Source organism: Canis aureus, chromosome 15 (assembly GCF_053574225.1).
Source record: "Canis aureus isolate CA01 chromosome 15, VMU_Caureus_v.1.0, whole genome shotgun sequence".
Classification (NCBI taxonomy): Eukaryota; Metazoa; Chordata; class Mammalia; order Carnivora; family Canidae; genus Canis; species Canis aureus.
In genome coordinates this window covers 41,229,331-41,257,180 of record NC_135625.1, presented here as the reverse complement: position 1 = coordinate 41,257,180, position 27,850 = coordinate 41,229,331, and the positions used below count along the sequence as shown (strand labels likewise).

Genomic DNA, 27,850 nt, shown 5'->3' with positions numbered 1-27,850 from the left:
TGTTGCCAAGATGCATAACCTCAGTGTAGTTATGAGAGAACATTTTATAATCCTAAATTGCAGAAAAGGATTACTTTAGCAAATAATCACCCTGTAACCATAAAACTTTTTTCAGGGTTATGAAATTTGATAAGAAATGTAGATAACTAAACTAAAAAACAAACCTAGATATTGAGAACTAAATGGTTGATTCTGAACTGAATCCTCTTGCTATAAAGTGCCAATATTGTAATGAAAGGTAAATTTGAATGGCATCTGAGGATTAGATATTAGTAAAGCATCAGTATTTCTTTATTTTTAAGGGCCTGCTTAAGGAAAATTCATTTCTATGTAAGAATTATACATTAAAATACTTAAAATTATTAAGATTGTTTTTGACAATTATTCTTAACTTTCAGTAAATAAAATTTATTCTTTGAACTATATTGTATCATTTATCTAAGATTTAGATTGCTGCAAAATTAAACAAAAGCACATTAAGCAGTGCACTTAAAAATGTACAAATATAAAATAAAATAAAAAAGAATCTAGGACTTACAGATTTTATATACTCAATGTTGATATAGGTTAATTGATTGATTTTGATACAAAAGAATAACCCTGACTTTTCATTAGCATAATTAGCCATCTTTTATTCCTTCAGTTTACATAAATTTCCTAATGTTTCATTTTCTTGTAATTATTGCTTCTTGTTATAATGATAATTATATTGACAATAATAATGAAAATAATGATATACCTAAAAGAGCTTTTTGTGTGTGAAGCACTGTTAAGAGTTTTAATGTATTCTAACTCGTGTCATTTTAACTTCCTCCATATTATGGAATTATAATATAGATGGATTTATTGCTTTTATTTATGACTTGCATTAGGGGAAAAAAGCACATGAAACTAATATTACACTATAAGTTAACTAACTGGTATTTAATCAAAAATGTAAGGGTAGAAAAGCATCCTCTCCTTGGCTCTTCTGTAAGTGAAGTGTACAGAATTCATAGTACTCTACTGAAGGACGTTTCTTTGAAACTGATTGTATTCCATTTATCTGAAGAATATAATTTTTTTTAGACGTTCCCATGGTGTAAAGTTTTTTAGCAGTTGCAGCATGGATGAATTTAAACGTATGGCTTCACAGCCTGAATTTGAATGTCTTCAGAATCAAGCCATTTCAAATGTGGGTTACCACACAGCAAGTTCACTCTGTGGCAATGGAATTTTGGAAAACTCAGAACAATGTGATTGTGGTAGTACAGAGGTTAGTGACAAACGTAATAGCTTATCTAAAGATTTTTCTTTGTGTTTCTTCTGTAGCCTTATAAATATAGATGCGATATAAAATGGACTTTTTTTTTTCAAATACTGCACAATGGGGCATGTGATAACTGATTCATCCTGAATTTTAAACATTTGAAGAATTTAAGTAAGGGGTAAGCATAGCATGGACTAAAGAGGTAGATTTTCTTCAATGTGTAATCATTAGTAGCAATACCCACTTTTCTGTATCATAAACATGGTTAAAGCCAATATTATAACCATCACCTCAGTCATCTCCTGAGTTCCTTCAAAGTGACTACACTGGTACGATTGTGATAGAATATCTATACACTTAACAGTATGTCACGTTTTATAAGAATTAGTATAATCCAGACAAGACCCATCACTGTGGAAGTCCAGAACAGTAAAACTATGCTCTAAGCATTGCCTGATGAAATTAAATTTGGTCAACTTCCCACAATGGTATATAAAGTAGTAGCTATACTCATTTCTATATGCTGAAGGCAATTAGTGGAAAAAATATTTTAATTATTGTTAATTTGTTATTCACTCTGAGAACAATGGTTTTCAATTCATTATTTCAGTGGTATAATGCAAGCCTCTATTCATGACTTCCTCCAGCCCCAGACAGTGCTTATTTTTTTTCCTCACATGTGTCATTTTACAACTTTGAAATACCTTAAGAGCATAGATGGTTCTTACTTTAACCAATCATTACAGAAGCTACAAATGTATATCACATCTGAGGACCAAGAAAAAATTTATCAAGTAATAAAACCTAATACAAGAACAAAAATACACAAAAGGCATAAAAAAACAATAGCCAGGTTAGTTCTAATGTTTAATAAGCTCAAACATACATTTTCAGAATGTGTTACTTGCTGCAAAATTTCAATCTATTTCTTTTAAAAAAATAGTTGATTTTTTAAAAATATAGTAATGATACAGGAGAGCTTGGTTCTTGGCTCGTGGAATCAAAGAATGAATCTCATGGACAATAGAGATAGAGGCTTAATAAGCAGAGATACAGAGAAGCTCCCAAAAGTGAGAGGTGTCCCAACAGGGTTGCCACTGAGGGCTTTTACAGTCCATCTTTTATAGGAAACTGACCAGGGAACCTGGTACATTTCTTGTCCATTTCAGGGTGGATATTTAGAACAAACATGGTGGACTTGAAACAAACAAGATGTTTTTTGTAAATATCCTGAGCACAAACAAGGTGTTCCCTTCTCTCTGGTTAATATCTCCTCCATAACATTTCTCTACATCTGGTATTTCTGTGATAACTTAGTAGCCATTAAAGGAGGATACTCCCTAATATTTTGGAGCTAGGGAGCCAGGTTTATTTTTTGTTTGTTTTTACTGTCTTATCTCAGTTTTCTTGGGATGGGTAGGATCCTGACTCTGGGCCTTTCCCTTATCTTTCCCTGACAAGTCCTGTCTGCCCCCTAACTCAATCCTACATCAGTAATAGATTTATGGCAAAAAAAAAAAAGTGTTTATTTGGAGTACTTAATTGCTCAGTTCATGAATAGTTTTTTTTCAGAGATTATTCCTGGAACACAAGAGAAGATTCTTTGCTTTTGATAGCCAGTTTGCACTGTTTATATGAACTGATTGATCTGATTTACATGCCTATTTTATCGGGGCACTCTTAGTCTTTATTAAAACCTGGAATAGAGTCACAGTGGACCAAAGGGAAATGGTAGCTTGTCCCACTGGATTTCAAGGTGCATCTATTGGAACATGGGAATTTATCTCGGATAGGACACTGCTAATTATAGATGTAAAGATTGTTAAAAACAAGACAACAGGCCCATAGTGGAGTCACTTGGGCTAAGCCCCATGTTATCAAACCAAGGCTTAATTGTTGTTGTTGTTGTTTTTTTAGGCTTACTTGGTTTTAACTCTCCCAGAAATAGAATCTTAAACCAGTCAAATACCTTATCAGTAATAGTTATTGCCTGATAGACCCCTGCAACCTCCTAAAGGAATGTTACTTTGCAATAGCAAACATACTTTTTTGCCTTTATAACTTCCTTATTCCTCCTCCCTTCTGCCTCTAAGTCTTTCATTTTGTGTAACTCCTTAGATCTTTCTTTTACTAGACTGGATGCTGCCCAATTTGAATTGATTTTTACTTAGTTTATCTTTTAACAAGACCTACTGCAATAAGCTGTAGTAAGTCTTTACATTCTCTTCTTCCATGTTTATATAATTAACCAGAGTAGTCACTGATAAATGATGCTTAGAGCATGAAGTTGGTTCTTAAGTGACCAAGTGACTCCGTACCCTCAAATCCAGAAAAATTTGCACTGATTCCCCCTAGTATGTTAGATGAGCTAATTTTTAGAATTTCATTCGGCTTTTCCTAAATATATCTCTAGTTCCTTCTCTTTCTCATGCACTGAGAATTCTCAGTGTATTTTATTTTTTTAAATTTTTGTATATTTTTTATTGGAGTTCAATATGCCAACATATAGTATAACACCCAGTGCTGATCCTGTCAAATGCCCCCATCTCTGAATTTTAGAGTAACCAACAGTTCTTATTAACAGGGATTTTTCTATCTATTGTTATGGCTATCAGCAGAAGGAAAGTACTTTTATTTTCTTGATAGTGTAGGTGAGTGACCAATAACCACAATAAGCTTTCCTTAATATTACAAAGACCACCAACCTCACTGATGGAACTCATCAGGAATCTCAGCAATGATGATCAAAAACCATTTGTCCTCATTATCACTGAAAACTTCAGAAACCAAGTTAGCTCCACACCTGGCTGGATGATCATAGAATCCATCTGTCTTTATAGGCATTGTGACTTTGTTTTTTGTTTCAGCACAAAGATTTAGGATGTATCTAGGTAGTGTGTATATATATATATATATATATATATATATATATATATATATGTAAGTATGTATTGTTTTCCTTCTGGCTTGCTGAGTTTTGTTTTTTTTTTTTTTAATTTGACTTATGTTATACTTAAATAGATGTGGATAAAAGAAATATTAGGACATTTACATTATCACAGGCAGTTCTACCTTAATTCCATTGATTGGAGGAGTCTAAGTTAATCCCATTAATATCTGAAACTTCTAATCCTGTCACAACACATTATTTTTGCCCACTACTGAATTTCACGTGAATGAATTATAGATGATGGATCCTTTCTGACTCTAGATTTTTTTTTGCTTATATTTTTGATATTCAACTGCATGATTGAACGCATCTGTAGTTCATTGGTATTTATTGTGGAGTAGTATTTCTTTGTATGACTATAACAGTTTATTTATTCATGGATTTATTAGTGAACATTTAGGTTGTTTTTGGTTTTGAGTATTATGAAAAATGCTTCTAAAGCACATTCATATCTTCTTTGAACTTAAGTTTTGGATTTTAGAATGTGCTAAAGAACATTTATGGGCCATCTGGGTGCTCAGTGGTTGAGCATCTGCACAGGTCATGATCCTGGGGTCCTGGGATTGAGTCCCACATTCGGATCCCCATAGGAAGCCTGCTTCTCCCACTGCCTATGTCTCTGCCTATTTCTGTGTCTCTCATGAATAAACAAATAAAATCTTAAAAAAAAAAAACATTTTTTTTTGGACTTAAGTTTTTATGTATATTGGATAAATTTCTAGGAATAGAATTGCTGGGTCATATGTTAATTGCACTATTAAATGTGTAACAAAGCATCAATCTGCATTTTAAAATCCTTGTAATATTTTACATTCCAATAATCTATGTATGAGAGTGGCAGTTAGTTGTTCCTTATTCTTACCAACTTTTGCTACTGCCAGTCCCTTACATGTTAGTCATTTCAATGTCTGCTGGTATTTTACTGCAGTTTTTATTCATGTTTCCCTGATGACTAATCATACTGGACAGTGTCTCATGTGGTTATGGGACATCTATATGTCTATGTCTCCTTTTTGAATGTTCACATATTTTACATATTTTGAGGGTGTTGTTTATGTAGTTATTGGAATTCTTAGTATTAGCCATATGCAAATATGTGTCATGGCTTTGTATTTTGTGTCCTATCAATCCCAAAGTTGTGAAACTTTCTAATAAGTATTCTAGAAGTTTATTGATGTTAGCTTTTATGTGTATACCTATTAATCCATTTTCAGTAATTTTTGTAGTTTGAATTAGGGAATATATTTTTCTATATGTATATCTAATTTCTTTAGCCCCAATTATTGGAAAATTATCCTTTTTCCACTGAATTACTATGCTACTCTTACCGAAAAACAGTTCATCACATAGTTTGTGTTTTATTGATCAATATATCTATCTTTACACCAATACCAGCCCTTCTTACCCTGATTCACAAAATTAGGTAAATTGTGTCTTCATATTTACTTTTTTCTGAAGATAGATTTGGTGATCTTCGATTTTTGCTGTGTAAAATTTGGAATCAATTTTTCCATTTCTACCCACATTCCTAAAAAATAAAAAAAAATTAAAAAAAATAAAAACTTTGCTGGAATTTTGATTGAGACATTTTTGAATCCATACATGAATTTGTGGGGAAGTGATGTATTCATAATGTGATTTTCAAACTATGAACATGGTATATTATTCCATTTTTTTAGATGTCTCTAATTAAACTAAAACCTAAATATTTCATGTTCCTGCCTGTTACTGTAAATTTTGCACCTTTTTTTTTAATTTATTTTTTATTGGTGTTCAATTTACTAACATAATGAATAACCCCCAGTGCCCGTCACCCATTCACTCCCACCCCCCGCCCTCCTCCCCTTCCAACACCCCTAGTTTGTTTCCCAGAGTTAGCAGTCTTTACGTTCTGTCTCCCTTTCTGATATTTCCCACACATTTCTTCCCCCTTCCCTTATATTCTCTTTCACTATTATTTATATTCCCCAAATGAATGAGAACATATAATGTTTGTCCTTCTCCGACTGGCTTACTTCACTCAGCATAATACCCTCCAGTTCCATCCACGTTGAAGCAAATGGTGGGTATTTGTCATTTCTAATAGCTGAGTAATATTCCATTGTATACATAAACCACATCTTCTTTATCTATTCATCTTTGGATGGACACCGAGGCTCCTTCCACAGTTTGGCTATCGTGGCCATTGCTGCTATAAACATCTATCCACTTAAAGTGTCCTTTGCAGGCATATAGAAATAGAATTAAAATGTGAAAGTTGTTGATTCCTGTGATCACCAGCTTAACCTTACTTTGAATGATTGATCCATATTTTGGAAAATACCTGCAAAATGTCTAAATTAAAATTATCAAATAATCCCAGTGAATATATGAAAAAAAGAATATAATTTGAGTTTAAGAAATAAAGAAACATTTTGGTACTTTTCAACATATATCAAAATTGATAAAGATAAAAATTATGATATTAAATATTGAAGTGACATTTGATAAAGTTTGGACATATATACCCTTTTTATTTCTATAATTTTTCAATAGCATTCCACTGTTACTTGTTTTTTAACGTTCTCACATCCAGGGATGCCTGAGTGGCTCAGTGTTTGAGCATTTGCCTTTGGCTCAGGGCCTGATTATGGGGTCCTGGGATTGAATCCCACATCAAGCTCCCTGCAGGGAGCCTGCTTCTCCCCCTGCTTGTGTCTCTCATGAATAAATAAATAAAATCTTTAAAAGAAACTAACATAAATAAATAAATAAATAAATAAATAAATAAATAAATAAATAAATATTCTCACTTTCAGGCCCATTGTGGGGTTCCATTTTTAAACCACAATGCATTGAACATCAATTTCTAAGCCCAGCATTTAGTGTAGCTTTCCATTATACATTGAATACTGTCAAAAGATCCCCTTTCCTCATAGGCTCTCTCTTTGATTCTAGCCGTTGGAGGCTTTCCCTTTTGTGTCATTGATTTTTGTTTATTTCCCCGTAATATATAGTGTGTGTTCAATCTTCTGTCTTCATGAAATGCTCTTGATAATTTTTATTAAAATCTTTATATTATAAAGCATAATACATTCTTTTAATAATGAAACATAAAAATGGAAAATATCTGACTCCTGCAAATATTAAAACATGTTATATGATAACATTTTAAAATATACTTTTATATACAGTTGGTATAATTGAAGACACTGACATTATATCTAATTTTATAGAGGATGTTATATGACAATCCAGGTATTACAAAAGATCAGGAAAAAATTATTATCCTATAAAAGCAATTGATAAATTTAACTTCTGTTTTGGGAAAAAGATACATCATTATAGCTTCTTTCACAACACACTACTCAAACCATTCAATATAAAAATAAATAAATAAATACATAGTATATATAACACAAATATTTTGCACACACACACTAAGACTCACATATTTACTGGATATAGAGGGGAAGAAAGTTTTATCCATAAACTCAAGAACAAACCACAAAAAAAGATGATAGTTCTCAGACAGCATGAGTGTACCATTTCACAATCTCACAAATCTAACAGTTACCAAAACAAACAAACCCAAAATGCACCAAAACAAAAGTTGTCAATAACAAATTGTGAAACATAGTTAAGATATATTAGTGGCCAACGGTTAAAATAATTCATATAAAAGTGCTTACAAATAAAGGGAATAAACAGAGCACAATAAAATACATGCATAAAAATATAAAATAAATGAGAACGTGCATTTTTGTAAAATTTATAGCACGTCGGTAATGAAAATAATAAAATCGAAACAGATGTAGTTATTTTTGCCTATCGCTTGTAGCACTTAGTTATTTTTGCCTATTGCTTTGCTAATTTTTAAATATTACTATCAGTTTTGTGAAAAATTACTCTTTCACTGAACAGATAGGTATATAGAAATAAGGAAATAATACTATGTTATAGTCTTTTATATTTTTGGACTGTGTCTTAGTAACTTCTAGAATTAATTTTTAATATAAGATCTTAGAGCTAAAAATAAAATTTTCATGACACATCCTTTAAATAATAAAATATAATTTAGAAACCTCTTTTGTCACATTCATAAATATATTATCAAAATGATGCCTTGAGGAGAATTGATAAGGTGAAAAAGTATTTATGACATAATAAATGGAAAAATATTTTTAAAATTATAGTGCATATATTCATGAACACAAAGAAGATTGACAGAAATTCTATTAAAATTTTAACAGTTCAGTTTCTTAAGCATGGAATTATAAATAATTTCATTACTATCTTTTTTTTTCCTATACTGGAAATATATTAGTTTTAAATGAAGTGGTGTTAAGAATAAACACAGAGGGCAACTCTAGTGGCTCAGCGGGTTAATGCTGCCTTTGAGCCCAGGACCTGATCCTGGAGACCCAGGATCGAGTCCCACGTCGGGCTCCCTGCATGGAGCCTGCTTCTCCCTCTGCCTGTGTCTCTGCCTCTCTCTCTCTCTTTTTCTCTCTCTCTCTCTCCCTTTCTTTCTTTCCGGAATGAATAAATAAAATTTTAAAAAAGAAAAAATAAATACAGAAGTAAAAATCATACTATGGTTGTAATTAGCTAAGAGATTATAGTATATTTTGACAATAAATAAAATTATTTCTTTGATTGAAAATTCCTATTATTGTATATTTACTTTTAGCAGTGCAAAAAATATGAAAAATGCTGTAATCCTGAAGATTGTACTCTGCTTGAATTTGCAGAGTGTGGCACTGGACCATGCTGTAAAAAAGATACTTGTCAGGTAAGCTTTCAAATTATTGCTGTATTTTCTTTTGTGATTTTTTTTTTCTGTTCTTGTGCATTCACTTATTTTTTCTTACTTTTTTTACACAACTTTCAAATATATAGCTTAAAATACTTGATTCATACACAGTTGAATTCAGAATTCAGATGTCATTAGATCTTTCTCAACCTCCTTCTTATCTTTGCCTTCAGTGTATTGTTTCAGTCTCTACTCAAGATCCCTCAGGTTATCCAATACCAATTCCAGATTATTTGGGCATGATGGATTCCTCTTGGTCATACCTGAGTTCATATCTGAATGTAGCTTTCATGACCCAACAATTCACAACAAAATTACAAATAAGCAACCCAGCACATGGTTGACATAAAATGTTTGAATAAACATACAATAACAATAATAATCTCACTTTGAGAATAGCAGAAAAAAGAGTCCATGTAGTATAGTCAGCAAGGTGTAGCATGTCTAATACTGAAGTTCTATGCAAGGACTCCTGGTCCCAGAAGTGGATTGAATCATTGGGTTCCCTTGGCAAGTTTTCCATTCAATTTCCCTTTATCGCCACACCTAAAAGGAGACGAGTAAGACTTGTGTTTTGAGGATTGCTTCATTGTAGCATCTTGCCACCTTTGTGTCACTTTCAGGCATCAACAACTGTCATAGAAGCTGATTCATTAGAGATCTTGATTGGCAGGTTTTCTGTAAATGAAATCTCTCCAAACGTCATTCTATTTTGTTCTGTGTGTGTTCCTTTTCACTCCATATGCTAGTAATTAAAGCCAGTGGTCACTTGTCTTCAAGGAGCATGAATAAAGAGGCAAGCCTAGAGTTTCTACTACCTAACAATAAACGTTCTTTCCTTCACCAGAGCTCTCATCTTGGCCTTGATCTCCAAATCAGCGGAATTGAACAATAAAGCTTTTCTGCACAGTCCCTTGCCCTTTCCCTTACACATGGGGATAATTCCTACATTTGGTAGAGCCTTTAAAAAAATTAAGGTGAAGATCCCATACCATAACGTTTGCCATTTTCAGATGAACAATTTAGGGGCATTCAGTACATTTACGATGCTGTGCAACTGCCACCTCTACCTAGTTCCAAAACATGTTCCTCATGCAAACAGGAGACTCCCAGCCCATTAAGCACTTGTTCTCCTTTCTCCCTCCCGCTCAGTCCCTGGCAACCACCAATTTGTGTTCTGTCTGGAGTAACATATTTTGGATATTTCATATAAGTAGAAGCATAGAATATGTGACCTTTTGTGTCTGGCTTTCTTAACATAGTGTAGAAGATTCAACAACTTTGTAGCATATGTATCAGTGCTCCTTTATATGGCTGAAAATCCTCCACTATATGAATATACCACAATTTGTTCATCTATTCATCCATTGATGGACATTTGGGTTTTTTCCAATCTATTTCAATTGAGCTTTTAAGTAAATTCATAACTTAAGTAGTTAAAAATGTAATAATAATGGCAATGACAGAAATCTATTATTCTTGTTTAAGTTTTTTTACATTTTTGGTTTACTACTTTACAAAAATAATTGTTTTTCTTTGTCTCACAGATATCCACCAAAGGAACTGTATGTCGGGAAAGTAAAGATCCCTGTGATTTTCCAGAATTTTGTGATGGAATACATGAGAATTGCGTACCTGATGTGCAATCTGCTGATTTAGAACCATGCAATAATAACACTGCTTATTGCTATGAGGGAAAATGCCGAGATACAGATAAACAGTGTGCAGAGTTATTTGGAAAATGTAATGGGTGTGCTTTTTTTCTGGGGTTCATTTTTATTATTTAATTGTGTATTTTTTTCAGTAATGTTAACATACAGAGTTATATTAGTTTCAGGTGTAAAATATAGTGACTTAACAATTCTATATATTACTCAGTGCTCATCATGATAAGCATACTCTTTAATATCCATCCCCCCAACTACCTCCCCTCTGGTTAACTATCAGTTTGTTCTCTATAGTTAAGAGTCTATTTCTTGGTTTGTGTGTGCCTCTCTCTTTTGTTCCCCCTCTGTTAGTTTTGTTTCTTAAATTCCACATATGAGTGAAATCATGTGGTATTTTTCTTTCTAAGATTGATATATTTTGCTTAGCATAAATTATACTCTCTAGCTCCATCCATATTATTGTAAACAGCAAGATTTCATTCTTTTTTTTGTGGCTGAACAACATTCCATTGTCATATATACCACTTATTCTTTATCCATTCAATTGATGGACACTTGGGCTGCCTCCATAATTTGGTTATTGTGAATAATGCTGTTGTAAACCTAGAAAGGCATGTATTTTTTTGAATTAATGTTTTTATAATTTGGGGGTAAACACCCAAGTAGTATAATTATTGGATCACAGAATAGTTCTATTTTTAGCTTTGTGAGGAATATCCACACTGATTTCCACAGTGGCTGCACCAGTTTAGATGCTCAAGAGTGCAAGAAGATTTTCTCCATATCTTCACAAACACTTGTTGTTTCTTGTGTTTCAATTTTTAAATTTTCTTAAATTTAAATTCAGCTAATTATATACAATGTGTTATTTGTTTCAGAGGTAGAGGTCAGTGATTCATCAGTCTTATATAATACCCAGTGCTAATTACATCACATGCCCTCCTTCATGTCTTTCACCCAGTATCTGATCTCCCACTCTCCTCCCTTCCAGCAACCATTAGTTTGTTTCCTGCGATTAAGAGTCTCTTATGGTTTGTCTCCCTCTTTGCTTTCATCTGGTTTTAATTTCCGTTCCCTATGATCCTCTGTTTTGTTTCTTAAATTCCATAAATGAGTGAGATCATATAATTGTCTTTCTCTGATTCTTATTTCACATAGCATAATATCCTCTGGTTCCATACACGTCATTGCAAATGGCAAGATTTCATTTTCTCAATGTCTGAGTAGTATCCCATTGTGTGTGTGTGTGTGTGTGTGTGTGTATAATCTTCTTTATCCATTCACCTGTGGAAGGACATCTGGACTCAATCCATAGTTTGGATATAGTGGAGATTGCTGCTATAAATATTGGGACATAAGTGCCTCATCAGATCACTATAGTTCTATCCTTGGGGTAAATACCCAGTAGTGCAATTGCTGGCTCATAGGGAGGGTAGCTCTATTTTCAACTTTTTGAGGAACCTCCATACTTTTCCAGAGAGGCTAAACAAGCTTGCATTCCCACCAGTATGTAAGAGGTTCCCCTTTCTCTGTATCCTCTCCAACATCTAACACTTTCTAACTTATTGTGGATTTGATGTGTATTTCCCTGATGCTGAGTGATGTGGAGTATTTTTTCATGTATCTGTTGAACATTTGCATGTCGCCTTTGCAGAAATGTCTGTTCCTGTCTTCTGCCCATTTCTTGATTTGATTATTTGTTCTTTGGGTGTTGAGTTTGATAAGTTCTTTATAGATTTTGGATATTAGCCCTTTATCTGATAAGGCATTTGTGAATAATATCTTCTCCTCGCTCCATAGTTTGTCTTTTGGTCTTGTCAGTTGTTTCATTTGCTATGCAAAAGCTTATTATCTTGATGAAGTCCCAATAGTTAATTTTTCCTTGTTTCTCTTGCATTGGGAGACATGTTTAGCAAGAAGTTACTGAGGCTGAGGTCACAGAATTGGCTGCCTGTGTTTTCCTCTAGGATTTTGATGGATTTCTATCTCACATTTGTGCTTGCCATCCATTTTGAGTCTATTTTTGTGTATGGTGTGAGGAAATGTTCCAGTTTCATTCTTCTGCATGTAGCTGTCAAATTTTCCCAACACCATTTGTTGAAGAAACTGTCTTTTATTCCATTGAATATTCTTTCCTGCTTTGTCAAAGATTAGTTGACCATAGTGTTGAGGGTTCACTTCTGGGTTCTCTATTTTGTTCCATTGATCTATGTTTCTGTGTTTGTGCCAGTACCATACTGTCTTGATGATTATAGATTTCTAATAGAATGCAAAGTCTGGAATTGAGATGCCACCAGCTTCAGTTTTCTTTTTCAACATTCCTTTGGTATTTGGGGTCTTAGTCTTGTTGATCTGTTCTACAGTTCTTTTGGTTTCTATTTCATTGATTTCTGCTCTAATCTTTATTAATTCTCTTCTCCTGGGCTTAGGCTTTAGTATGTTCTTTCTCCAGCTCCTTTAGGTGTAAGGTTGGGTTGTGTACTTGAGACCTTTCTTGTTTCTTTTTTTTTTTTTTTTTTTTTTAATGATAGTCACACAGAGAGAGAGAGAGGCAGAGACATAGGCAGAGGGAGAAGCAGGCTCCATGCACCGGGAGCCTGATGTGGGATTCGATCCCGGGTCTCCAGGATCACGCCCTGGGCCAAAGGCAGGCGCTAAACCGCTGCGCCACCCAGGGATCCCCACCTTTCTTGTTTCTTGAGAAAGGCTTGATTGCTATATACTTCCCTCTTATGACCACCTCTGCTGCATTTCAAAGGTATTAAACAGTTGTGTTTTCATTTTTATTTGTTTCCATGAATTTTTAAAATTCTTCTTTAATTTTTTGGGTTGACCCATTCATTCTTTAGTAGCATACTCTTTAACCTCCATATATTTGAGTTCTTTCTAAATTTCCTCTTGTGATTGAGTCCAAGTTTCAAAGAATTGTATACTGAAAATGTGCAGGGAATAATCCCAATCTTTTGGTAGCAGTTGAGGCCTGAGTTGTGACCCAGTATATGATCTATTCTGGAGAATGTTCCATGTGCACTTGAGAAGAATGTTTATTTTATTGCTTTAATATGGAATATTCTGAATATATCTGTGGAGTCCATCTAGTCCAGTGTATTATTCAAAGCTGTTGTTTCCTTGTTGATCTTCTGCTTGGGTAATCTGTCCATTGTAGTCAGAAGGATGTTAAAGTTCCCCACTATTATTATATTATTATCAATGTGTTTCTTTAATTTGGTTATTAATTGGCTTATATAACTGGTGCTCCCATGTTAGGGGTACAAATATTTACAATTGTTAGATCTTCTTGCTGGATATACCCTTTATGATATAGTGTCCTTCTTCATCTCTTATTATAGGCTTTGCTTTAAAATCTAATTGTATGGTATAGGGTTGCTACCCCAGCTTTCTTTTGATGTCCATTAGCATTCCAAATGGTTCTCCATGCCTCACTTTCAATCTGGAGGTGTCTTTGGGTCTAAAATGATTCTCTTGAAGACAGCATATCAATGAGTCTTGCTTTTTCATCCAATCTGAAAACCTGCATCTTTTGATTTGAACATTTAGCCTATTTACATTCAGAGTAATTATTGAAAGATATGAATTTAGTGCCATTGTATTACTTGTAAAGTCACTGTTTCTGTATATTGTCCCTGTTCTTTTCTGGTCTGTATTACTTTTAGACTCTTTCTCCACTTAAAGATCCCCTTTAATATTTCTTGTAGGGCTGATTGAGTAATCACAAATTCTTTTAGTTTCTTTTGTCCTGAATGCTTTTTTATCTCTCCTCTTTTAAATAAGAGCCATGCTGGATAAAGTATTCTTGGCTGCATATTTTTCTCATTTAGCACCCTTAATATATCATACCAGTCCTTTCTGGCATGCCAGGTTTCCATAGATAGGTCTACTATCAATCTAACATTTCTACTATTGTAGGTTAAGAACCTCTTGTCTTGAGAGGCTGTCAGGATTTTCTCTTTGTCTCTGAGTTTTGCAAGTTTCACTACTATATGTCCAGGTGTTGACCTATTTTTATTGATATTAAGGGGGTGGGGTCCTCTGTGCCTCCTGGACTTATGTGCCTGTTTCCTTACCCATATTAGGGAAGTTCTCCACTATAATTTGCTCCAATATACCTCCTGCCCCTCTCTCTCTTTCCTCTTCTGGGATCCCAATTATTCTAATATTATTTCACCTTATTGTATCATTTATTTCTTGAATTCTGCCCTCATGATAGAGTAGTTGTTTATCTCTCCTTTTCTCAGCTTCTTTATTCTCTATCATTTTGTCTTCTGAACCACTAATTCTCTCTTCTGCCTCATTTATCCCAGCAGTTAGAAACTCTGTTTTTGATTGCATCTCATTAATAGCCTATTTTATTTTGACTTAATTAAATTTTAGTTCTTTTATTTCTCCAGAAAGGGATTCTCTACTGTCTTCTGTGCTTTTTTTCAAGCCTAGCTAGCATCTTTACAATCATTTCTCTGACCTCTAGTTCCAATATCTTACTTACATCCATACTGATTAGGTCCCTGGCAGTTAGTACTGCCTCTTGTTCTATTTTTTGAGGTGAGTTTTTTCTGTCCTCATTCTCTCCAGAGAAGAATAGATGAAAAAGTGAACAAAATACTAAAATGGTAACAATGACCCCAGAGAAATATACATTAAATAAATCAGAAGAGACCTGAAATTAAAAGAAAAATTAAAACAAAAAAAAAGAATATAATCAGACAAATGAATTGAACAGAGTGATACACTGGTTCCTGTGTGTATTTTGGTCTGTTTGTTAGAAAACTAGATCCTAAAATTGTAAAGAAAGAAAAATTTATATAAGTACAAAAATAAAGTTAAATATAATGAAATGATAGAATATAATTGTAAAAATTAAAAAAAGAAGGAATATAAACAAACAGATGAACAGAACAATACAGTAAATCCTGGGTGTATTTTTGTTAGAAGAGACTACATCCTAGAATTGTAAAAAAGAAAAAATATATATATACAAAAATAAAACTAAATGCATTGAAAGGGTGCAATGTAGCTGTAGAGATGTTTCAGTTTTGGAAGGTTATACATTTCTAGGAATTTTTCCATTCTTTCTAGGTTGTCCAAATTGTTGGCATATAATTTTTCATAATATTTGCTTACAATTCTTCGTGTTTCTGTGATGTCATTTTTAAGTTTTCCTTTTCATTTCTGATTTGGGGGTGTCTTTCTCTCCCCCCCGCCTTTTTTGGATGAGTATGGCTAAAAGTTTATCAATTTTGTTGATATTTTCAAAGAACAAGCTCTTGATTTATTGATGTTTTACTATTTCTTTAGTTTCTATATCACTTATTTCTGCACTAATCTTTATTATTTCCTTCCTTATGCTGGTTTTGGGTTTTGTTTGTTATTCTTTTTGTAGCTCCTTTAGTACAGGGTTAGGCTGTTTATTTGAGATTTTTCTTGCTTCTTGAGGTAGACCTGCATTGCTGTAAACTCTCCTAGAACTGCTTTTTTTCTGCATTCCAGAGATTTTGGACTATTGTGTTTTCATTTTCATTTGTTTTCATGTGCTTTTTGATATCTTTGATTTCTTGGTTGACCCATTTATTGCTTAATAGCATGTCATTTAATTTCCATGTATTTATACTCTCACCAGATTTTTTTTTCTTGTGGCTGACTTCTGGTTTCATAGTATTGTGGTAAAAAGATGCATGATATGACTTCAATCTTCTTGAATTTGTTGAGGCTCTTTTTGTGGGCTACTAGGTGATGTATTCTGTAGACTGTCCCATGTGCCCTTGAAAAAAATGTGTATTCTGCTGTTTTAGGATGGAATGTTCTGCATATATCTGTTAAAGGTCCAGTGTGTCATTCAAAGCCGCTATTTCCTCATTGTATTGCTGTTTGATCTGTCCATCAGTGTAAGTGTGGTGTTAAATTCTCCCACTGTTATTGTATTACTATTGATTATTTTCAGCTATTATTTCTTCAAACAGAATTTCCACTCCCTTTTCTCTGTCTTCCTCTAGGATCCTTATAATGCAAATGTTTCATGCTTGATGCAGACACTAAGTTCCCTAAGACTGTTCTCAATTTGCATTATTATTTTTACTCTCATTTTGTCAGCTTGATTACTCTCCAGTACTCTGTCCTCCAGGTTATTCTTTCTTCTGTTTTATCTAGCCTATTATTTATTGTATTGGGTATATTTTTAATTTCATTTATTGTGTTCTTTATCTGATGGGTTTTTAAAATTTTTTTTTGTTAAGAGTCTCACTGATATCCTCCATTCTTTTCTCAAGTCCAATGAGTATCTTTATGATTACCACTTTAAATTCTCTATCAGGTATATTATTTACATCTGTTTTAGTTAAGTTTCTTACTGTGGCTTGGTATTTTTCTTTCATTTGGGGCACAGTCCTCTGTCACCTCATTTTGTCTAACTCTGAGTTTGTTTCTCTGGTTAGGAAAGTCAGCTATTTCTCTTACTACTGAAAGTAATGGCCTTATGAAGAAGTACTTCATTAGTACTCTACAGTGCAGAGTTCCCTGTTCCCCAGGACCTCATGCTTCAAGAAGTGTCTCCTATATGTGTTGGCTATGCCTTGACTCTTTTTCCTTCAGTAAGGTTGTCTGCAGAGGGTCTCTTTGTCTGTTGTGGGCAGTGTTTGGTCCATGGCTAGGTGCAGCACATTTTAACAAGGTGGGTGCTGGTCTGCTTGTGAAATGAAACCTGCTACCACACCACCACAGGAACTGAGGTCCCATAAAACACATGGGTCCATTGACTGGGTATTGGTAGGGTTTCCACTAGTCTTTCCTGGGGTGGAGGCCCATGGACTTAGGACTGAGGCAAGCATGACTGGAAAGGGCCTCTCCTCTGAAGTGAAAGGGGGTGGGGCTTGGTGTAAGCAAATTAAATAGCAACTGTTTGCACCATACCGTTTTTTGCAGATAGCACCATGTTAATACTGGGGGTTTGGGGAGGGAAATGGCAGCTGACAGCTTTTATTCCTGGAGGTATTTTTCCATGATCTTGCTTCTCTGGACAATGCTCCAAGATGAGTAAATCCTTCTCCCTCATGTTTGCCTATGCTGTTTTTCAAACTGCTACTTCCATGCTGTAACTCTTTTGACTGTCCTGCTGTCTGAATGAAGACTCAGCTTCCTAATGCCCTCTGGGTTCAAACAGAGCCTAGCTGCTGATTTTTAAAATTCTAAGCTTTAAGTCCTGCTGGTTGTAAGAATTTATAAAATTTGGCTCCTCTTGCTTTCAAAGCCAAATATTATGGGGATTTGTCTTTCCTGTGTGGGCTCCTCAGGGATTCATTTTTAAACTATATTTTCCTAAATTCAGTAATCTACCCTATAGCCATGATAAAAGATATTGTTTGTGTAAATCCAAATTTGAAAATAAAATTGCAAGTCAAAACAACCTCAAACTACATGGAGAGGTAGATAGATCTAATAATTACCGAGCAAAGAAAAAATAAGATATTAGTTAAATTTCAGGTGATTGGTGGAAAAAGAGTAGAATATTAGAATTACAGATAAAGGAGTAAATGATTGATTTCTTAATAATTTCTTCACTATGATAGCAATTTTCTTATTCCCAAGTGGATAGTTTTTAGTAACTCTTCTTCTTGTATAGCCAGTAGATTACACCAAAAATTTATAGTAGCTGACACTGACTGGGCATTGCTTTCATCTAGATGTCTCTATATTAATTTACTATACTTTTAGTTTTTATTTTTTTAAGATGAGTAATTGGAACTTTATATTTTTCAGTTGCAAAGGGTTCTACTTCTCTGTGCACACAAGAAGTGAATATGCAGGATGATGATTTTGGAAACTGTAGAGGAGGATTTTGTAATTTTAGGTGTGTATTTAAAAAATTATAAATTTTCCAATTTTGTTGGTATGTTTGTACTGCAGAGAGTTGCTTAATGCAAGTGAGAAATAAATGTATTATGTACAGATAGATATTCATGTTCCACTTCCTAAGATTGTTTTGTTCTGAATAGCTTTTATCTGTAACATTTTCAATTAATTTCATATTTTGAACAGTTATTTCCCTAATATTTTCATCCCTAGTGTCATATAAATACTTTTTTTCTGCCTTATATTGTTAGGGATATCTTATGTGGAAAGATAGTTTGTCACTGGACACAGTTAGAAATAATACCATTTAAAAAATTTGATATTCAGTATACTTACATGGAAGGCCATTTGTGTGTCTCTGCATATTTGAGAACACCAGCAGCACATTTAAGAGAAGATATTACCTATACATCAAATGGCACTATGTGCGGTCCAGATAGGGTAAGTAAAAATTTGACTTGATAAAGTATGGGAGTGTCTGTGTGTGTGTGTGTATGTGTGTATGTGCACATACAAACATATGAGAGAGACAGAAAAGACCTTAATATTATAATTAACATTACAAATTTTGGTTACTATATCATGATCTTAAGCTTTAAAGTTCAGAATTTCTGTTGGTCAAAGGAACACATGCTTCAGTATCATTTTGTTTATTATGAATTTTGGTATAAATATTTAAACTTGTTTTCTCATACTTGAGAATATTAGCCTCTTAATTAGGCTAGGATCTGGTTTGCAAAAACTTATATAAACAACCAAAAAAGTAGGTGAAAACAATCTAAATAATAAGAACAAAGAAAACAAAATAGCCAAGTATTTAGTCCAGCAATTATTGACAGGAAGAATTAATTTGGTTGTAATGAAAATAAAACAGTTATTTGCTCATTAGCCAAATCCCCTAATTGTTTTTCCAAAAGCATAACAAATACTTGTTAAAAATTTGGTCCTCCCACAAGACACAATAAAGAAATGGAGTTTAAGCCTTATTTATTTTTCTTTTTCTTAAATAGCTTAAGAAACAAAATCAAGGACTGTTAAACTACTACCATTGAAAAATTGACTAATGTAAAACACTACTCAAGTATTTCACATTTGAATTTAGATAATTTACATTGAGATGCAAAATTTTAAGAAACAATAGAGAAAAATGGAAATGAATAGTAAATTTATCTCAAAATGGGAAAACATATTCTCACATAAAAATAATGAAATAATCAAAGGGAACACACTAGTGCTGACTCCTTTATAATAGGTCATTCCGGGGACGCCTGGGTGGCTCAGCGGTTGAGTGCCTGCCTTTGGCCCAGGGCATGATCTTGGGGTCCTGGGATGGAGTCCCACATCAGTCTCCCTGCATGGAGCCTTCTTCTCCCTCTGCCTGTGTCTCTGCCTCTCTCTCTCTCTCTCTCTGTTGCTCATGAATAAATAAATAAAATCTTAAAAAAAATAATATGTTATTCTTTTAAAGACATTTCAGACAAACTGAAAAAAATGTTTACTATGAATGTGAGAGATTAAATACATAAATTTATCAGCTAATTTAAGCATTCATCAATTAGGAGGGAAAAAAACACTTAAATAGTATACATGTGGTATAACATACAAAAATAATTTGGTCTTTGTCCCTTATTTCTTGCACAGAGCTCCTAAACTCCTTGGAATTTCATGAGTGATAGGAATGTTTTTTGTTATTCAAAAAAACCTCTTTCAATCAAACTAATTTACACTTAACAAAGTGACAGAATGGGGCCTCTAGGATAACTTTATGATGGAGCTGATCACTAGTAAGACCAAGTGATTAAATTTTAGCTTCATCATAAGCTTCAAGAAGGGAAGTAATATGGTTAAGAGATTGAACACTATAAAAACTTTTGAATGATGAGATTTGGTGTTCTTGTGGGTTGGTGAAATAAATACAAACTACATGAATATCCAGCTAGTTTTTGTCTAATCAAATAGGAGTTAAAAATAATAATTGATGATGAGAAGCATAACTTATTACCATCTTAAAACAAATATAACTGGGCACATTCTTTCTGGAAAGTGATTTAGAAATATGTATGGAGTCAATATGTTATTACACATGTTATTGACTTTTAAAAATTACATTTTGTTACTATTTTTAACTCACAAACAGTTAAAATATAACATTACCTTAGTTTCAGGTGTACAACATAGGGGTTCAATATTTGTATATATTGTGAAATGACCAATGCAAGAAGTCTAGTTAACATCCGATATTACTGTATAGTCATGAAATTTTTTTTATTATATTGAGAACTTTCAAATTTTACTCTCTTAGCAAGTTTCAAATATGCAATACAGTGTTATTAACTCTTGTCACCATACTATACTATACTCTTCATTGTATATTTATTTACTTTATAACTGAAAGTTTGTAATTTTTGGCTCTGACACCCACTTTATCCACTCCCTCAAACCCTCATCATCAGAATCATGGGAACCAACCCGTTCTCTGCATCTATGAGCTCATATTTTGTTGTTGTTTAAATTACACATGGAAGTAAGATCACACAATATTTGTCTTTCTCTGTCTGACTTATTTCAATCAGCTAATGTTCTCAAGGTCCATTCATGTCACAAATGGCAAGATCTAATTCATTTTTATGGATGAATAATATTCCATTGTGTATATTTGCTACATTTGATCCATCCATTCATTCACCTCAGTTGCTTGCATATCCTGGCTATGTAAATAATTCTGCAATGAACGTGCAGGTGGATATATATTTTTGAGTTACATGTTTTCATTTATTTTGGATAAATACTCAGAAGTGGAATTGCTGTATTATGTGATGTTTCCATTTTTTAATTTTTGTAAGAAGCTCCATACTATTTTCTATAGTGGCTGCACTCATTTACATTTCTATCAATAGTGCACAAGGGCTGCCTTTTCTCTACATTTTCAAAAATGTTTGTTATTACTTTTTGTCATGATAAAAGCCATTCTAAGATCCTAGGAGAATAGGAGAAAGAATTTAAGGATGGAAAAGTATTTCACGAAATAACGTTTGGTATGTCTCCAAATTTGGCAAAAGGTAAACACACAGATACAAAAAGCAAAGAACATCATATAGGATGAACCCAGCAAATCCGCAGCAGGATACAGCATAATGAGATTTCTGAAAATTAAAGGCAAAGAAAAAGAATCTTAAAAATAATGAGAGTAAAATAACATGTACAGGAAAAAATACAATTACAATGGTAACAAGTAAAATAAAACAATATGGGACCTAGACATACAAATGCCACAGAAGATTGCCATGGTTCTTTGTCCCACTGCCCCATATGACCACTAAAAGCTTTAGAGATCACTCCTCTCTCCATCAGTGATTCTCTGCCTGGGAAAGTCTGATCACTAGCTTATGCCCATCTGACCAATGTGCCCATGGAGGGAAAAGAAAAGAGCGAAGGAGAAAGAAAAGGGAAGGGAGAGGAAGGGAAGGAAAAGAAAGAAGGAAAATGGTTCCTACTTGGTTAGTAAGAACTTTAAGTTGGCAGGACTTTTTACTCCCACACCAATTAAAAACAAAACAAAACAAAACTGGAGTAGAATTCAGTGATTCATCAGTTACATGTAACACCCAGTGCTGTAATCCAGAAACCAAAATTGCACTGTATGTTAACTACCTAGAATTAAAAACAAACAAAAAAAACAATTAATTGACAAACCTCCATATGACAGGGACTTGTCACAAACAGTCTTCATTTTGGAAGTGGCCATTTAGGCTGTGGTACATTCTGTAGTTCAATTGGATAGTGACTCTCCTAGAGGACAGACCACTTGGAAATCCTAAATTCTATAGTCATCATTAATTCAATTGCTTTAGGAAACAAAATACCTTTCTAATTTTTCCCTTGGGATAAAAATGTTGTGTTGGCTGCATTTTGTAATTGAGAGAGAGGAGAGGTAAGTAGTGAATATAAGAGGTAACTACTTCTGTGGTTCTGTGGACAGACTTCCATGAATAATTCCACCTGTTAGCCTCCCTGCCCAACCTTTTTGGATATTCTTCTCTGCTTTTCCTTATTACTCTGAGGCTGCAGCTCCTCCAGAGCATTGTGTGGCTGATCAACTAGGCTCTCTCTTTTATCATTGTATTTGATGTGGTTGCTTCCACACTGCATTTTATCCACCAGTGGCCTTCATTTTATTTCAAAACCCCAGGAAGTTCTTAACTCTTTCATCTTCTAATTGGTTTGTTCTGATTCTCCTTTACTTACATTAATTAAGAAAGGGAGAACAATCGTGACTGCCATGTCTGTGAACTTAAATTGAAATTATTCTATGATTGTTTAAAAAATTCATTAAGGATACATGTTATTTTCATCTGTTATTCTACATTATTCAGTTGATTTCAGAGTGGTCGGAAAGGAAAGACTTCTTTACCTTACTCTCATTAAATGTGGGTCCTTTGTAAAAATTATCTTGATAGATAAGAAGACAAAGAGGGAGAGAGGGGAGACTTTATATCTTACTTATTAACAGAAAAGAGGTCCCTCTTACTAATCACAATGAAATTTTAAATAAAACACATGTATTTAATACTGTAATATACTGAGTGCAAAGTACACCACATGGAGATAAGCATTATTCCAACAATGCAAGTTTGTTTAATATTGGATGTGATAGAAGGCTTTTTTGATTTTTTTTTTTTTTATTTATAACACTCAGAACAGGAGAAATGTTTATTGAAGTGATTTCTAGCTCACACATGTAGCCTAGGGAAGATAAACACATCTCAGCACATTCATTTTACACTTGAAAAGGGGTATGTTTGATACATTTAATTATCCAAAATAAGATATGCTAATTATTGAATAAATAAATAAAATTAACTGCCTTTTTCTTACTTATACCTGGGACTATATGAGAAAAATGCTTACATAATCCAGGCATTTCACTTTAGGAAATATGTATTTACTTATATATTCTTTTCTTTGAACCATGATGTGTCTGCTTCTGTGACACCCTTTGTGTCTCTTATTCAAAGGAGGAAGCTTGTGTATTAGTTGATATTCAAAACATCATTCCAGCCATTGCCCAGGGCTAAGTACTTTTATGGTGTCTCTTGCTTTTGCTGTCATTACAAAAGAGCCAACTACAAATTGATCTGTTTATTTGAAGGAAACTGTATCAGAAGCATAGGTCTTAACTTTTCCTGGCTTATTTTCCCCCTAAGGACAACCCAATGAAATATGACTAGTTGGTTATTGCCTCAGTGACAATGTTTAAGGAGCACTAGAATTAAAATGGTTTTGTGGACAGGTAATGCTGGTTTGTCCAACATTTTGTCATTCTTGCTGGCTTCATCAGAGCACTCTCAGTAAATGAACAAGCTGATATTCTTTCCCTTATGGTGATAATTGATTAATGATGATAGAAGATAATGGTTTTTAATACTATTCATTAAATAGTAAATATTCTATCAGATAACTTGAGAAAAGCCAACAGATAACTTTAACAGACTCCCCGAAAAATGTTCAAATTAAATTGAAATTTGGACGGAGGAATACATAGAGCTTATATAGAAATCAGGTCAAATAAGTAATAATTAAGATGATATCTTGTATTGAGTGTGCATTTACTATGCACCAGACACTGCTTTTGTTCCTTTATGTCTAACATATTATTTCATCCTTATACCGTACTTTTAAAAAATTTAAATGTAATTGCTATTCCAAATTCAAAGATGGATAAATGGAGGTATGCAGAGATTAAATAACTTGTTTTAGCGCTAATGTGAAAGATAAGAGATATTGTCATTAAAGTTGGAAAAATATTAAAAAGACAAGAAACATTATTATTTAGCATTGATCAATATGTACTTCTGTTCTTAAGGAGTTCTTGCACTGAATATTGGCTCTGTCAATAACTTATACATGAATTTAGGAATACATTTATTTTCATCACATATAAAATGAAAATAAAAACATTTCCTTTGAATATATATGAGTATGTATTATAAAAATACAAAGAAGGTGCAAAGAAAGACCCAAGCTAATTATAAATAGTCAGTAGAACTCGCCTATTTTTGTTCTTATACCAATTAGTGTCAGTATATCAATAAACTCATAGCCGTGCTCCCTCATAAGAAAGAAATAATATCTCATTCTCAAATTATTTTTGGTAAAATAATAACATGCTTTTTGGACTCCCAAATTCTTTTTTAGAATAAGTACGTGTCATGAATTCCATATTCATATTATATATTCAGATTCATAATATATGACAAATATAAAACATATTATGCATTTAATTTTTGTAGCAAGTAGAATTGCTCAACTCTTGGCTTTATATTTACAGTTCTTGTTTGTGGTTTTAACATTTTAGTACTGTTACCTGGGACAGTGCTCTTCTAGGACTTCATTTATACAGAGAACAAACTGTGACTCAAAAATAAATTGCAGTGGACATGGGGTATGTAATGGTTATTTCATTTCTAAGTATAGTTATTTTAATTCGCATCAAAAACATTGTCCAAGATAATGAGGTAGAATTATTTGATACAGAAATTTGAAAATTTGCAGCTAAAATAAGGAAAGTAGATTCCATTATTTATACACATATATATATATGACATAATAATATAATAGTGTTCAGTCACATTATTATAGGCCTTATGAGCTTTGAACTTTGTACAAAAACACAATATAAAATATAGACTATTATGTTAGATTAAGATTATGACAATTTGGAAATTATTATTTTATTAAGGATTAACTCATACTCGTTTAACATACATGTAAATATTGCTTGTGGTTGAGTGTGTGTGTATTGATAAATATTTGAACACACTTAATATATTCATATTACACATAATATAATATAATATATAATCTAATATTTTTGTGAGAGCTGAAATTCTTGCTTATTCAAATCTCTTTCATCCTTTAGTAGCTTCAATTTATTTCCCTGAATATCTCCTCCATACTCTATTTTAGAAATCATTCACTGATGGACTTTTAGATAATGTTAATATTTACTTAACTATTGTAAGTAGTGGGACAATGGACGTTATGCTACAGTCACCTTTGCACATTTGTCTGATTTCTTAATTTGTTAATGAAATATTATTGGCTACATTTATGTACCACTTTTTGCATGAACCTACTTCTATATTCTCTAGTCTGCTTCTGATTCTTCTTTCAATTCATCTACTAGATCACATTTGTAGATATTTTCCAGCCTTCCTATTTCTGGCAAAATAAATTTTGGTACCTGTATCTCATTAAGCAAGCTTTCCCTTTTGTTTTTTTCCCCATTTTTTGGTAAAAGTTTGTTATTTTTTTAATTTAGCACAATTCAAAATAAATTTTAACTCCTACTATTTTATATTTTTATTGAAATATACTTGGCACACAATGTTACATTAATTTCAGGTGTAAAATATAGTGATTCAATAACTCTGTAAAATATGCTATCCTCACCACAAATATAGCTACCATCTGCTGTTATAGTATCATTGACTATATTCCCTAGGCTGAACCTCTCATCCCAATGACTTGTTCATCCCATAACTGGAACCTGCATCTCCCATTCCTCTCCACCCATTTTGCCCCTTTCTACCACTACTCTCCTTTCTGATAATCACTAGTTCTCTGTATTTATGGGTCTAATTCTTTTTGTTTGTTTATTCATTGTTTTATTTTTTAAATTCCAAATATGAGTGAAATCATTTCATATTTGTCTTTCTCAGTATGATTTACTTCACTTAGCACAATACCTCCTAGGTCCATTCATGTTGTCACAAATGGCAAGATCTCTCTCTCTGTCTCTCTGTCTCTGTCTCTCTCTCTCTCTCATGGCTGAGTAACATTCCATTGTTTATTTATATTACATCTATATATCCATTCATCTACTGTTAGCCCCTTAAGTTGTTTCCATATCTTTTCTAGTATAAATACTGCTGCACTAAACAGGAGTTTATAACTTTTCTAATTAGTGTTTTGGTTTTCATTGGGTAAATATTCAGTAGTAGAATTACTGAATTTATATATTTCTATTTTTATTTTTTGGAGGGACTTCTGTACTGTTTTTGATGGTGACTACCAATTTACACTTCCACCAACAATGCACAATAGTCCCCTTTTTCTCCACATACTCACCAATGCTTGTTTTTCTTGTTTTGATACTAGTCATTCTGACTGGTGTGAGGTGATATACCTCATTGTAATTTTGATTTGCATTTCTCTGATTATTAGTATAATTTTGGGAGTCATAATTTTATGCCTTTCTGGAATAAGGCATTTCAGTTCTATCAAGAAGCTTATCTACTTTTAGCTTTTAAATAAAAATTTAAAAATATATGAAACAAAAGAAAATATGACATTTGAAAGTTATAATAGCAACAAATTGCATAGGAATTTATTATATTACATTTTATTTTAAAAATATTTTCCACATTGAAATAAAAACTATAATATATAAATTATAATACTTTAATAATTTACATTGACTAACAATCAGAAAAATATATTTAATTTTTATTTTGTACATAAAATGTTCTCATTTTTTATTTGGTTTTGGTTTCAGGTTTGCAATAATTTGCTTCATTGTCACTGTGATGTTGGATATTCTCCTCCACTTTGTAAACCATCACGAACATCACCAGGAGGAAGTATTGATAACGGGTTTTGGAATAGGGGAAGTTAGTATCTAGATGAGTGTGCTTCGAAGAGCTTTCTGCCATCACAGAAAGATGGTTTTACATCGTCACGGACTATGTGTCTATCAAGTACCTGACATATGGATAGTACAACTAGGAATCTCAAAATTCCATTTTATTTTACTTTATTTTTTTAAAATTTTATTTATTTATTCACGATAGAAAGAGAGAGAGAGAGACAGAGAGAGAGAGAGAGAGGCAGAGACACAGGCAGAGGGAGAAGCAGGCTCCATGCCGGGAGCCCGACGTGGGACTTGATTCTGGGTCTCCAGGATCATGCCCTGGGCCAAAGGCAGGCGCGAAACCGCTGATCACCCAGGGATCCCCCATTTTATTTTACTTTAAGTAGCCACTTGTGGCTTGGTGGCAACTTTATTAAACAGTACAGCTCTAGATCATACTGCCAATCAAAATTTTGTATATGCTTTTAATTTCAATCAAGGAATGAACATTTTAATAGATCTCTCCTTAATTTTAACCATGGTTGCCAAAACCATTTCTATATATAGCAGAATTTTCTAGATAAGTATAGTATGATTATACAATAGGTGATAGTTTTATTATATACTCCAAATATTCCTAGGATGTTAGCTATTATCATGTTAGCTAGTTCACAAGTTGCATCTTTTAAGTTTCTCT

General features: G+C 33.1%; 2 protein-coding genes across 7 annotated transcripts in view; one reads left to right on the top strand and one right to left on the bottom strand.

The window, feature by feature from the left end:
• The window catches only part of LOC144284582 (uncharacterized), a 283,713-nt gene that overhangs the window by 70,516 nt on the left and 185,347 nt on the right, over positions 1-27,850 (bottom strand). For 3 of the 6 annotated variants that reach the window (XR_013353010.1, XR_013353008.1, XR_013353009.1), the window contains exon 6: positions 5,646-5,727. The exons of 1 other annotated variant lie outside the window; for it this stretch is intronic. The gene's annotated coding sequence lies outside the window, so the exon portion shown is untranslated. Of the gene's footprint in view, positions 1-5,645; positions 5,728-20,714; positions 21,665-27,850 lie in introns of those variants that run through there. 2 more of the 6 variants (XR_013353019.1, XR_013353011.1) reach the window with 2 other exon arrangements.
• The window catches only part of LOC144284578 (A disintegrin and metallopeptidase domain 3-like), a 109,067-nt gene that overhangs the window by 68,027 nt on the left and 13,190 nt on the right, over positions 1-27,850 (top strand). Inside the window, exons 13-19 of the mRNA XM_077849278.1 lie at positions 1,069-1,255; positions 8,872-8,973; positions 10,542-10,737; positions 18,429-18,519; positions 18,773-18,962; positions 24,877-24,963; positions 27,079-27,193. Of these exons, the coding sequence (XP_077705404.1) occupies positions 1,069-1,255; positions 8,872-8,973; positions 10,542-10,737; positions 18,429-18,519; positions 18,773-18,962; positions 24,877-24,963; positions 27,079-27,193 (968 nt within the window). The remainder of the gene's footprint in view (positions 1-1,068; positions 1,256-8,871; positions 8,974-10,541; positions 10,738-18,428; positions 18,520-18,772; positions 18,963-24,876; positions 24,964-27,078; positions 27,194-27,850) is intronic.